Source organism: Prunus avium, chromosome 6, assembly GCF_965620075.1.
Source record: "Prunus avium chromosome 6, drPruAviu1.hap1.1, whole genome shotgun sequence".
NCBI lineage: Eukaryota > Viridiplantae > Streptophyta > Magnoliopsida > Rosales > Rosaceae > Prunus > Prunus avium.
In genome coordinates, this window is record NC_142289.1 from 13,587,280 (window position 1) to 13,601,152 (window position 13,873).

The window sequence follows — 13,873 nt, forward strand, 5'->3', positions numbered from 1 at the left end:
TATTATGAAGAAAAGATTCTTGGTGGCCCAGAAATAAGCTTTCAGAGTCTCTTTCCTTATCAAAATGTTTAGCAGTGTGAACTTGTTGTCTGCGCATGCTTCTGAGAAGGAAAGAATAGAATATTGAACTAATCTTATACATATTTTTAGGGCTCTCTTCTTTTCTAATCTTGAATTCTTGGGATGGTGGCCTCAATTCTTCTTATCTCAAGCCGGAAGGGATAAGATAATGTGTAGCCGGTTAAGTGGCATCAGCAGCAACCCATGGTATGGCCATTCCCACCTGTCAATCTCATTCAAAGCTGCAAATAAGAAAATTACAGAATCCCATAAAGTGGAAGGTGATCCAAGATGCTCCCATTATCCTCCTTTTGTGCTCTAAATTTGCTGAAGCAAAATGCTGCCAAAGTCATCTCCATGAACAGTTGGCTTTGATTCATTTTTGTAAAACAACTTCACAAATATTCCAAATTACAAATCAAAGTTGAGTGACTATCACATAACTAAATTTGTATTTCATCACTCATGCTCAATCCAGGAGTGTTTTCTGCTCATGAATCTAGGATTTACCCTTCATGTACTTCAAGAATTAAAGCTTTATAAATTGAGAAGCATAATTACCATTAACCAAATTCGAAGTTTATGAACTCCAACTATATGAGAGTGTATCAGTTGTTCATATCACTCTAGACCTTATTTATTTCTAGCAAGCAAGATGCTACTCAAATGAAAAAAAAAACAGAAAAAAAAAAAAAAGGAAAGATGCTACCGAGGCACCTGTCATGTCAGTTGGAAACTCACAATGAACTCTTGAAACAAGATTAACGTATGATTTGCTATGTTTGTGTGTTCTATTTACTGTCAGTGAAGTAAACTGAGACCACGATTTTGCATTATTTAGCTTACTAACCCTCTTGTTTGTGTCCTATATTTCTGGAAGTTGTGAATTTTTCCACCAGGTAAAAAAATGTTTGTGCAAGCCCCTTTGAACTTCATAATGCCCAGGCGGTTTTGAAGCCCATAATAATCATACAGCGTGCAATATATAAATGAACATCATCCGGAAAAGTATTTTTCTTTTTCTTGTCATGGTCTCATGCCTGTGCTAATATTCTAATCACACATTATAGAATTTCCCAAACTCCACTTTCCATTAGAATTTGATCATGTTTTTCGTCGTCTTCGCCTCTTTTACAGTTTGTTTAAAAAATTAATTTTTTGCTATTTACTTGAAGAGATAGAATCACACACCATCACATGCTCTTCATGTTACACAATATAGAAAGAGTAGAACAATTAACACTAACAAAAGGAACAGTTTAATTACACTGACCCGAAAGGATAACCAGAAATCTCCATAGTCATGCAAGGAACAAAAATTACCAGCAGACCAAAATGGAGAAATCATTACATATAGCGGACTCATCATCCTAAGAACTAGTAACTAGGACTGAGGAAAACCTCTGCAAATGTCAAAAATTCATTGCAGAAGCACCTGGCTACACCAAACTGGACCTAAAAGGCTAAAACCCAAACTAGACACAAACTAAAGTTAAAGAAAGAAATAAGCAAAGATTACATTATCATAAGGACTTCATATAGCAGACCAGTCAATCTCCACTGAAGGGTACTTCTCTAGTCCGAAATTCTCAGCCTCATCCCATTGAGAATCCGAAAAATCCAAGAAGGTAATGTCGGATTCCGGTGAAGAGGACCCGGTTGAAGACTCAACGGACCGAGAGGGCGAAGATGAGATCTCCGGTCTATAGCACTCTACACCAGTTAACTCCCATTCACCTTTCAATTCAGTTTTCAATGAAACCTCCGAAGGAGATGATATCGCTGGCTTTCTCTCTGCCGCAGAACAGAGCTCCCCTGTTTTCCCTTGTTTCGCCGAATTAGCAGCCAAACTCTGGCAAATTGCTTGGAGCTTGGCATCCACGGAGGAATGGAGAGGCTTGTAGTGGCCAAAATCGCCAGAGACATGAGCCCCTTGGTGCTTAAGATGAGGGAAATTGAGCCGAGCAAAGTCTCCCCTGAGCTTATAAGCAGCTTTATCATAAGCTAAAGCCGCTTCTTCAGCAGTGTCAAAGGTACCAAGCCATAGGCGGGTTCGGTTCTTGGGAAGTCTAATCTCAGCAACCCATTTGCCCCAATGCCTCTGCCTCACTCCCCTGTAGAGCTTTGTGGGTTTGGAGGGAGCACCAACTTGCTTCATTGGGATGGCTTTTGGGCTGAGGAATTTCAGGGTGCGAGGGTTTTGGTGCTGATATTGGTTTTGCAGTGAAGCTGGAGAAGCAAGAGCAGCAATTTGTTCCTTTTGTTGGAGTTCCTGCTGTTGTTGGAGGACCATTTGGGTTTGGATTTGAAGAATTTGAGATGGGGTAAGTTGGTTAAGCCCTATTGAACCTGTTTGCTCAAAACTCACTTGATCAAACATGTGGGTTGTGGATGGTGAGCAAAAGTCAGGGTACAAATTGGGCTGAGAAGAGTAGAGTGGAGGAGGGTAAGTGCAAGAAGAAGGATAGGAAGAAAAGGAAGAATAAGAAGTTGAAGGAGAGGTTGGTGAAGAAATAGAAGAAGAAATAGATGTCAAAGAAGAGGTTGATGAAACACTTTTCATAAAAGGCATAAGTGCTTTCAGGAGCTGATCGTCCCTCAAGGAATCTGATAAATCTGGTGTCATTGAGCTGCTGCTGTAAAGATCTATAGCGGTTGCCATGTAGTCACAAAAGGGGTAAAAGCTAGAATATAAGACAGAAAATATATTTCCTTAAAACCAACCTGTTTCTTACCAAAATCAAAGAACAGGTAGACTAAATCCAAGAAGAAGAAAAAAAACCCAGATAAAAAGACAAGGTTTTTTTGCACAAAGAAAAACTAAACAGGCTTGAAAAAACCAACCTTCGAGGGACAAAAATAAACCCTCCCAGTTGATCACAGAAAAGCTTAAAACTTTATACTGAAAAAAAAAAAAGGAGAAAAAACCTGGATCACTGTTCTGAATCACCTGCTTTCAGAAATACCCTTCTGGGTTTGCTTTGTTTTATCACAATTGATGTAATTTCCAATTAAGATTCCCAAAAACAAGCCCCAAAATATGTTCTTTCGAAAAACAGACGACGACAGAAAGGGATTCAGAGAAGAGGGGTTCAAAGAGAAAGGGGAAGGAGTTGAAGAACAATCAAAATTATCAAACACAGTTGCAGAAAAGCTCTCACTCTCTCTCTATCACTCTTTTTGTTTGTGTGGCCTCACTTTGGTGTTTTTGGCTCTCTTGTGCTTCCTTGGGTCACTTGTTCTCTGTTTATATAAGCCCCAAGCCAGTGGCTCTCTCTGGCTTAAGCCTCCGGTTTCTCTCTCTAACCACGTTTTCTTCATTAATTAATCATTTCTGCCTCGTCAACTTCAGAGATACCTTTATTCGATGTGGGCACCAATGACGACATGACACGTTTTTGTGCATTGTATTTAGTGAAGGGCAGTTGTCTGTTGATGAGCCAGGGCTTTACACGTGGCTGTCTTCGATTTGCTAGATTAGGTTGACTGTTATGTGCTCCCGTTAGCAAATTTTGGATTTTCATGCTTTTTGTCGTTTGCACTGTTATGACTTGCCGTTTCACTGCCACCTCAACCTCAGCGAAAATTGCTAGGGCACTGAGTTAGTGTTTTTTCGTTATCACATTTGGTACCAGACCATTAATATGGACCGTTGATGTTTTTGTTTTTTGTTTTTTGTTTTTTTTTTCTGAAAACAAAAATCAACATCAAGGAATTTGGTATCCTTACGCCATTTTAGATATTTCTTTCAGTTCAAACCTGAATTAAGAGTGTCCAGGCGTTAGTAAGTTAACAATACTAGTTTGGATTCACACCACAATCGTCTTCTCATGATTAGAACAATTTTTTTTCGGAAACAATCATAACAATACAAAAAAAACTATCGAAAACTAGTTTAGCCAAATCGAAAATCGTTTAACCATTTGATTATTATCGTGAATAGTTTCAGTTTAGTTAAAAGACAAAAATGGAAAGCTCCCAACTTTCATTTTCATTTTAAAATATAATTTTCAACTTGACATTAACGTAAGATGATTTTAATAGATTAGAGTTGCTTCTATTTGACCTGAAATCAAAAGTGGCATGACCAACTAGTGCAAGTATTAATGAATAATATCAACATGACAACACATATTTAAATGGTATTGTATAAAAATATCTTAATTATCTTTTGCGTTAAAGGCATTTTTTTCTTGGTTTTGCTAAGGGAATTTTCATGTGTACAATGCCATTAGTATATTGGTTGGTGAGTGTTAGCTTATTCAACATCATTAATTAATCAAGTTTGGCCAAGATTGATTACTACTTAAAACAAATCTGAAACGACTCGCATCAACATCCCATAATTCAAACATGGCATGGCACACACGCTACAACAAATTCATCACTTTCAATCTAGGGCAAGGTAGACTTGTTGACATTAAGGCTTAGGCATCCCAACTAAGATTATAAATTCAAAACAATCATAACAATACAAAGAAAACTATCACAAAAGAGAAGTGGAAAACAACACAGAAGACCCAAAGAATCTCTACAACTTATTCCAAATATAAAAAAACTGCAAAAAGACTGGTGAAATGAGATGTAGATAACCATCCTTTTTAGATAATTATTATGAAATTCTATGTTATTATGAGGTTAGTGAGGTTCATAATGGCATGTAGATAAGCTTGATGCGGATAAAACGAGATGGTGATGATGAGATTAATTAGTGATGTGAATTAGATAAAGCCTAATTAATAAGTTGATGCTTTCATGGGTTGTGTGGGGCAGTTGGGGCCGCAAAGCAAATGGTGCAAGGGTAAGGCGTGACGATAGTTTGAGAGGGACCGGACAACATTATATCATCAATTGCGGCGCCTGCTCTCTGCTCTGATATGAGAGAAGAAAGAGAAAGAAAAAGGAGAGGGATATGGCGGGATTCTTGAGGTTCTCGAAAAGCCAATTTGGCTTCATCACGCAATTCTATGACCCCAATCAACCTGCCCCTCTGTAGCTACTCGACTACATAGTCTTTGGCACCATATGGTTGATTTCAAGACAACAGCATCAAATAATTATCGAGAGATTCACTATTATACTTAATATAGGAGCGCAAATTATAAAAAAATCATATATGAAATGAACTTTAGAAACACACATAAAATCCATTTATAATATAACAAAAAGATTTTTAACTTCTTTTAAATTACAAAACTGCCATTGGTTTCTTAAAACAAACCTAACTCCAAAACCTCATAAAAAAAAGCCTAAAACACTCAATAGGGCATCAAAAGAATTTAATAATCAAAATTAAATTTAATAGGACCAGCTATCATTTTTTGAATTTGTTTATAAAAATTAAATGGTGTAGGGTTTATTTATAATTTTAGTGCTAAAAATGAGTATATAACTAAATATCTCATAATTAATTCGGATTGGGTTTGATTGGGTTGGGTTTGGTCAACCCATTTAATAATGCAGTCATGTTGTATTGAAATCATATGAATTCACTCACGGATGTCCTGAAGTGGTGTAACAGCACAAGACCCTCGAGAATGCACCATATTTACACAAGTCCTTTTCTGCAAAAGAAGCTACTTCATAGGGGATGAATTGTGTGACATTATTAGATACCAAGGTAACCGTGGTTGAGTTAAGCCTAATATGTCAAGTTGTCACAACACAAAAAGTGGAGGAATGAGTAAGGATGTAGAAAAAGTTGCGTGTTATGGAAGCGATGGCATCAATTTGACGTGGTCACACGTCGTTTCCTACGTGGACACCACTTCTTAACTTTTCTACCCTAAAAGTTTTGTCTCTGTACCTTCGGATAGAAATGGTCTTTTCAAACATTTTACTTGGATTCGAACTATTTGAAAATTTAACATTTTTAATTGAATTCTTTCATATTTAAGAGAGAAAAAAAAGGAAGAAGAAAATTACTTAATTTAATAGGAAAGTAATGGATTTTTCTCATAAATTAATTCAAAAGGAGAGATTTCTCTTCAACATAATAGTGATACTTCAATATTGGCCAATAACATTTATTAATCATAATATTTTTTTTTTCATTAGAAGTTCCTACTTTTTGAAAGTGTTGCATGTTAATTGTTATGAATAATTGCAAATACGTTGTTTCTAGTGTTTAGAAAAATCAATAAATGACTTATAATATTATATCACTATAGTAATACACGAAGCAATAGGTTTATACAGAAATTAATAATACAAACTGCATAAATATGTAGACAGAAACTAAATGCAGAAAATTGACTTTTAAAGAAGATAGAGACTTGCGGATTTGCAATGTCCTAAAGATAAAATTTCGCCCCTTCTCAATGCTTGAAATTTAATAGGCGTCTATCTCCCAATTGCACCCCTTCAAAAAAGCAATTAGTATCAGTTATACTTGTTCAAATTCAAACGAAAAGATAAGACTCTAGTTTGAATTTAACTTCTACTATAAGAAACCCATAAAACGAAATAAAAAATATTATTTTATTTTCGGGCTGGATGTCTTTAGTAATCTTCCAGAGCCCAAGGCCCAAGTCTTGATTACTTAAATATTATTAATCAAGCCAACCATATATAGCATTCACTACCAAGCCCTTCAGCCCACCAATCTTACTTAATTGGTGCAAAGTTCTATGCTTATAAAGCATGTAAAACTATTTGTTTCCTCCGATGTGGGATAATTTGCTTTCAAACGTCCAAGATTTAGCACTACTAAGTTAATTATTACTTAATGATTAACTATATACTAGCCCATTAGCACACGGTGCCAATTGATTTTCTTTTTCGTTTTTTCAATTTTTTTTATTTTATTATAGAATTAAAATATTTACTATATCAATCCCCTATCGATGGATTTCTTAAATAACTATTTTTGACGGACACCTTATAAGGTTCACTACAAATATTACTTCAACAATCCAAGCCATCTATATTTTAAGCCTTCATTCAAAGATCATCCTTACACCCAAAAAAAAAAAAAAAATTACACAAATTGAAAAGCATTAGAAAATATATTTGTGATCAATAAATTAATCAACAAACACAATGTTACAAGAAAACTTTGCAAGAAACCTCAAGAAGGTTGATGTGCTACATTAATTACTTTGCAAGAAAGTGAGGAGAGAAAGATAGAGGGGAACTCACCCTTGTAGCGCAACTTGAGACCGACCTAAGTATTCCACCAAAAGGATGGTGGTAGAATCCACTTTCTTCTTTTTCTCCAAGTAACAAAATAGTGACCGCCAAAGACTCCACACCAAGCTATTCTTTTGGAATGGATGACGAAACAAAAATGGTGCTAGCAATACCTCTTTGATGGACAGGTTTTAGCTTGGATGTGAGAGATTTGATGCTCACTCTCACTTCCTCTTTACCTCTTTACCTCTTTGCAAACTCAAAACCCTAAGGAGAAATGAGGTAAAAATGTGCTTTTATAAAAGCACATGAGAGAACCCTAAGGCTTTCTCCTTTTCACTATGGATGACACTAGGGGATGTGGTCCACTTGGTCCAAGTTATCCCACTTCATTGTTCTAAAGCCTAGTTTGCTAAAACCCATTGGCCTTTAGTTTCTCAAACCATCTCAAGGCCCATTTTATTTCAACATAATTAATTACCTATTTAATTAATTTTCTCTTTAATCAATTAATCTAATTAACAGTTGATTTCGTCATCTTCCATTATTATCCAAATTACAAACTTATGCGTGTGAACGATTGTGTTCTAATTAGAGAGACTGTGGGCGATCTTGAATTCTTTCTTTATCAACTGTGAATTAAAACTCCTTTTAATTATCCCTTTGATGAGGACCCAGTTATGGAATGTCCTCAGGACTTCCACAAACAGTGAGTGACGTCTACCCAAGCTAATATAGAATATATTAGGAGAACCTATTTAGTTGGAATTGAAACACAATTCGATCCTTCTCTTTTATCAATGTTCTTGATCTCGTTAATATAATACATAATGTCATGTCAAATCCCTAAAGTGATCTTTCTTGACTATATGATTCGATTTGAGCACAATTGGAAACTCTTTCTTTATTAAACTCTGACTCAGACTAGAGATTCTTGAATCGCATCATAGAACATTCTCTGCCTATACTGGAAGTCGAGATCCCTTGTCATATACTCACTTTCCTTTATGGACTTGTCAAAGATCCTGATGTTACCTTGAGCTGAGCCTAGGATGAGCTCAACCTTATGATACAGTCAGAGATCAACTACGCATATCCATAAGGCAACCATGGTGCCTCAGGTCTAAGGATTAACCTTGCGTTATTGCAACCGATGTCATCTTGTTTGACATGTAAGTAAAACTTCCATACAAGATTTCTAGTTTGATTGAGCTCAATGAACTCATTCTCTAGCGAGCACCTACGCATTTATCTTAGTGTCTATACACGAATGACTCAAGACCAACCATCCTCCCAATTGAGCAAATATAGTGCGTACCGATCTTTGCGGTTCGTCAATGCCCAATTGAACGATCTTATGACCAGGAACATTTTGGGTATGAGTTATAGGGAAATGTCCCTTCCCATCTAACCTCTTTAGATCACTTTCCTTATGTCACAAATCCATGGACTTGTCAAATAGGTTAACAGTCATCGTCTGGAGCATTACCTGAGTTGACATACTTCCCCTTTACTGTTAACATAGATGTTTGGTTTAAACGAACTTTTCATGAAATATTTCATCCAATGATTCGCTTTCAACGATACTTCTAACATCCATAACGTCGTAAAAAAAAAAGGATTTACAAACATTGTAAATTAGGTGGATCCTAATGTTGTAATTCTGGAGGAAAAACTTGTAAATCTTGTAACTTATAGGTTTAGGGATCCTTTTTATAATGTCATGATATTCTCGTATCCAAAAAATTATAACACCGGTCCTTAATCTTGTAAACCCTTGTGTTTACTAGAATAAGGATCCCAACTTACATTCTCAAGGCCAACACTTACCAATATCTTATAAAGTGGATCCACATCCAAGTAAAGTGAAGATTTACAACATTATAGATTTTGTGAACCCTAACGTTGTAATCCCAGGCAAAGCCTTGAAAAATTGCTACCTAAATCTAGTAATTTACAAGTTCAAGGATATACTTTATGATATGGTCCCTAGTAACCAAAGCATTGGAATACTAGTCCTTAATCATGTAAACCTTCGTGTTTACTAGAATACGAACCAATTTTTAGATCCCTAAGGTCCACCCCTACCAATTTATTATACTGTGGATCCCTATCAATGCAAATAGGTGATTAGAATATTATGGATTAGGGTGAACCATAATGTTGTAATCTGCCTAGAAAACTTTATAAATTACTACCCAAATCTTGTATTTTACAAGTTCAAGGATCTACTTTACGAAGGTAAGCTACCCTAATGTCCAAAACATTGTAATACAATTTATTCTAGTAAACCCTTGTGTTTGCTTGAAAGATGATCTTATTATTTTACCTCTCTAAATCCACAATTTCCTGTCAATGGTAATAATAGATACACCAACTAATAGACACAATAGAATTGTTTGATTTGGTTTAGGATCTAAATCACTCAAATCCAACTATGTTGAAGCTTACATTCAAGAGTGTAGAATGTACATTGAAAGTTAGGGGATTGCTAACTCAACCACTTTCTTCCCTTTCATCACCCCATTTAGTATTTTAGTTGAAATTGTGTATATTATATGTAAATACTATATTTATGTATTATATATTGATTATGAATATGAAGTGCAATATATGTTATTTTATTATTTAGTGGAAATTCTTATTTAATAGTCTTTTATTGATGGGAACTGAAACCAGAAACTAGACGAGATTAGAAGGCAAATTTTTATAGGAAATGAGTATGGGGAAGACAGTGTATTAAATTGTTTCTTTAGGCATAGAAATAAGTTTTAAAAGCATATGTTGAATATACTATGAGTCATCTTCAAGAAATCATATATATTTTTAGTGATAAGAAATTTGTCTCAAGTTATTTTTAGAATAAACTTGAATACATATATATTATTGATGTAATAATATGGCATCTTTAGAATAAGTAATTAAATTTTTAATTATAAGGCATTTGTCTCAAGTTATTTTTAGAATAAGCTAGAATACATATATATTTTTATATATAATAATATGACATCTTTAGAAGTAATTATTGTGTGGCATTGGAATATGATCACGTGCAAAGGTGGAACTAATAAGAGGCTTGAGTGGGCTGTAGCCAGGGGCTAAGTTTTCAACTTAAGCTTCAATGTATAAACAAATATATAATAATGAAATATTAGCCCTTTAGCACCGCACAACACTTTGTATTTTCTCAGCCCACATAAAGGAATAAGGCCAAACAAAAGCACCTTTACAACAGGATTAAAAAAAAGAGAGGAAATGATTATGAAATATGTATTTTTTTCTCAACCCACATGCTGCTCTTGTTTGGTGGGTTCTTCAATTAGGGCAACAATCATTAAAATATTAGCATATCATTAAACCCCAAAAAAATAAGAGGGTTTCAAAATAGTAAAAAAAACACCACAGCAACAGTAAACCCCAAAAAGAAGAGGACTTCGAAACAAAATAAAAGAGAAAAGTACACTAAAACATCTTTATTTTCAAAATCATTCAGTGAGTTCTTCAATATTGGTATGTTTATCTATTTCTTCTTATTTAATTCTAAATTTGAATTGTTATTGTTAGATTTTTAAGGTTTGAGCGTTAAATTTTGGGGATTCTTAGAGCAACAAGAAAAGAGACAACAATAATTATATATGTAAGATTTCAATTGATAAATGTTCTATTTCACAGAGTAATTAAGTTGTTATTGTTTATATTTATTGAGTATATATGTATTTTTGGTTTTCATTGTAAGAATATATATATATATCATACACGTTTTGCATTTAATGTTGATACTGAGAATGCACCTTCTGCATCTATTGTTGACATTGAGAATACACCCTCTGCATCTAACGTTGATACTGAGAATATACCTTCTGCATCTAATGTTGATACTTCAATTCAGTTTGACACTAGTTCTTTAGAATGAGATCCAGGGAAACGTATTCCAATTTGCGAACACCTCATTAATCAATGTGATGAGATTTGACGGGCTTGTATCAAACTAGGGCCTTATCAACCTAAACTTTTTGAGTATCCAAGGACTTTGTTCAGGCAACAAAGACGTCGATTTCAATATTCTAGGTTCTCACAATTTTCATGGTTAAAGTATTTTCCTACAACAGATAAGACATGTTGTTAACCATGCTTTGTGTTTGAAAAGAATCCAGCAAATGGGTCTTCACTAATTACTGATGGGTTCAATAATTGGAAAAGAGTGAATGATGGAAAGAAATGTGCATTTTTGCAACATGTTGGAGGTCAATCTTCACCACGTAACACTTGTGTAAGATGTGCTGATGATTTAATGAAATCATCTTAATATATTGAGAAAGTTATTCACAAACAACTAAAAAAGCAAATTTGGAAGAATCGGTTACGGCTAAAGGCAACAATTGAGAGTGTTTGGTGGCTTACATTTCAAGCATGTGCTTTTAGAGGTTATGATGAATCCATAGACTCAATGAATTGAGGAAATTTCATTGAATTGATAAAATATACAGTGCACTGGAATGATAAGTTGCTGAAGTTGTTTTAGAGAATGCCCCAAGAAATGCTAAATATACCTTACCATTGATTCAAAAGGAGATTTTGCATTTTCTCGCTAACAAGGTGAGAACTAAAATTCATGAGAAAGTTGGGGAATTGACTTATTGTATTCTTGTTGATGAAGCAAAAGATGCATCTAACAGAGAACAAATGGTCATTGTTTTAAAATTTGTTGATAAGGATGGTTTTCTACGTGAACCTTTTTTTTTGAGATTGTGAGGGTTGAAGACACTAGTTCTTAAACACTTAAAAAAGAGATATCTCGAATCCTAATTAATTGTGATCTCCAAATTGATAAAATGCGAGGTCAAGAATATGATGGTGCTAGCAATATGCAAGGTGCATGGAATGGATGACAATCATTATTTCTTAGAGATTGCCCTTATGCATATTATGTACATTGTTTTGCTCATAGGCTACAATTAGCATTAGTTGCAGCAGTAAAAGATGTGGCTCCTATTTGACTATTCTTTTCAACCTTGAATTCTATTATCAATCTTATTACTGCTTCTCCTAAGCACCATGGTGAGTTACAATCTACTCAAGCAACTGATATTGTACATATGCTGGATATTGGTGAACGTGAGACAAGTAGAGGGGGCTAATCAAATTGGTACCTTGCATCGGCCTGGAGCTACTCGTTGGGGTTCTCATTATGATTATGTTTCGGACTTGATAGATAATCTTGTTCAATGGTTGAGACCTTAATTAAGGATGGAGCCACTAACTCTATAGGCGGGGAAGCTACTGGTACTTTCCAAGCGATGACATCTTTTGAGTTCATATTTGTCTTGCATTTGTTGGAAAAAATGATGGGAGTTACTGATGGCCTTTGTCGAGCATTACAAAATAAATCTCAAGATATCTTGACTGCTATGAATTTAGTTCATAGTACAAAAGATGTTCTTAAGAAATTAAGATTATATGGTTAGGATATTTTCTTTGAGGAAGTGGAATCATTTTGCAAAAAACATGACATTGATATGTCAAATATGAATGCTCTTTACAAAATTGGTACACGTCGTTCTTGTCAACAATGTGATGATATTACAATTAAACATCAATACTAGGTTGATTTATTCAATGATACCATACATTATCCATTGGAAGAGTTAAATACTAGATTTAGTGAAGGAACAATAGAACTTCTTACTCTTAGCTCAGCTTTGGACCATAAAAATGATTTTAAAGCATTTAAGATTGATGATATTTGCAAGCTTGCAGAGAAATTTTATTATGGAGATTTCACTTCTAAAGACTTACGTTTATTGAGGTATCAGCTAGAACTTTTTGAGTCTAAAGTACATCTTGATATCTTTCAAAATATGTCTACTCTTTCTGAACTATGTCAACGATTAACTCAAACAAACAGAGCACAAACATATTATTTGATTGATAGGTTGATTCGTTTAGTGTTAACTCTTCCAGTTTCTATGGCGACTAAAGAACGAGCATTTTCAGCTATGAAACATATTAAAATTGTACTTCGCAACAAGATGGAGGATAAGTATTTAACAGATTCCCTTATTATCTACATTGAGAAAGAACTTTCTATGGATATTGATTCAGATTCAATAATCACTGATTTTGAGAAACTCAAGAAGCGTAGGGTTCTACTTCACTAGGATGTTTGGCAATATGTGTTTAACTCATAAAAAAATTCTTGGTTCCGCCATTGATCACGTAGTATAACTCATCCATGTTGTATCCCTAAAAGTGGAATATCTTAAATTTATCGTTTATTTATATTATAACACGTAAATAAGCTATACCATATGATAGTATTTGAGTGATGTATAATAATTTCTCCACATTTAAGAAATAAGAAAATTAAAGGATTGTCTAGAAGTTAGAAATTTTATAGAAACTTTTTCGGATATTTTTTGAACAATTAAAATATTAATTATCATTTTTTTAAAGTAGTAGGAAATCTATATTACCTTGAGAACCAGTTAACAAGTTCTCCTTGCCGACAATTAACCCTTCCTAAGCTAGGGGAGGTGGCCTCTGCCCTTCTTCCCTTCCGCCTTCTTCTCATTTTCTCTCCTCCTCTCCCATTCTTCTTCTCCTATCTTTTTCCTACCTTGTCATTCTGTCTCCCTCTCTTTCCACTTTCCTAAGGGGCTCTTGTTGGCCCTCTCTCCCCTTC

The 13,873-nt window shown here is 34.6% G+C and overlaps 1 protein-coding gene across 1 annotated transcript; it reads right to left on the minus strand.

Moving 5' to 3' along the window:
* Positions 1 to 1,279: 1,279 nt before the first annotated feature.
* On the minus strand, positions 1,280 to 3,300 carry LOC110746598 (ethylene-responsive transcription factor RAP2-4). Its single transcript, XM_021946828.2, has one exon. It carries the CDS (start codon positions 2,720 to 2,722, stop codon positions 1,595 to 1,597), a length of 1,128 nt encoding a protein of 375 aa, XP_021802520.2. The 5' UTR covers positions 2,723 to 3,300; the 3' UTR covers positions 1,280 to 1,594.
* Positions 3,301 to 13,873: the final 10,573 nt, after the last annotated feature.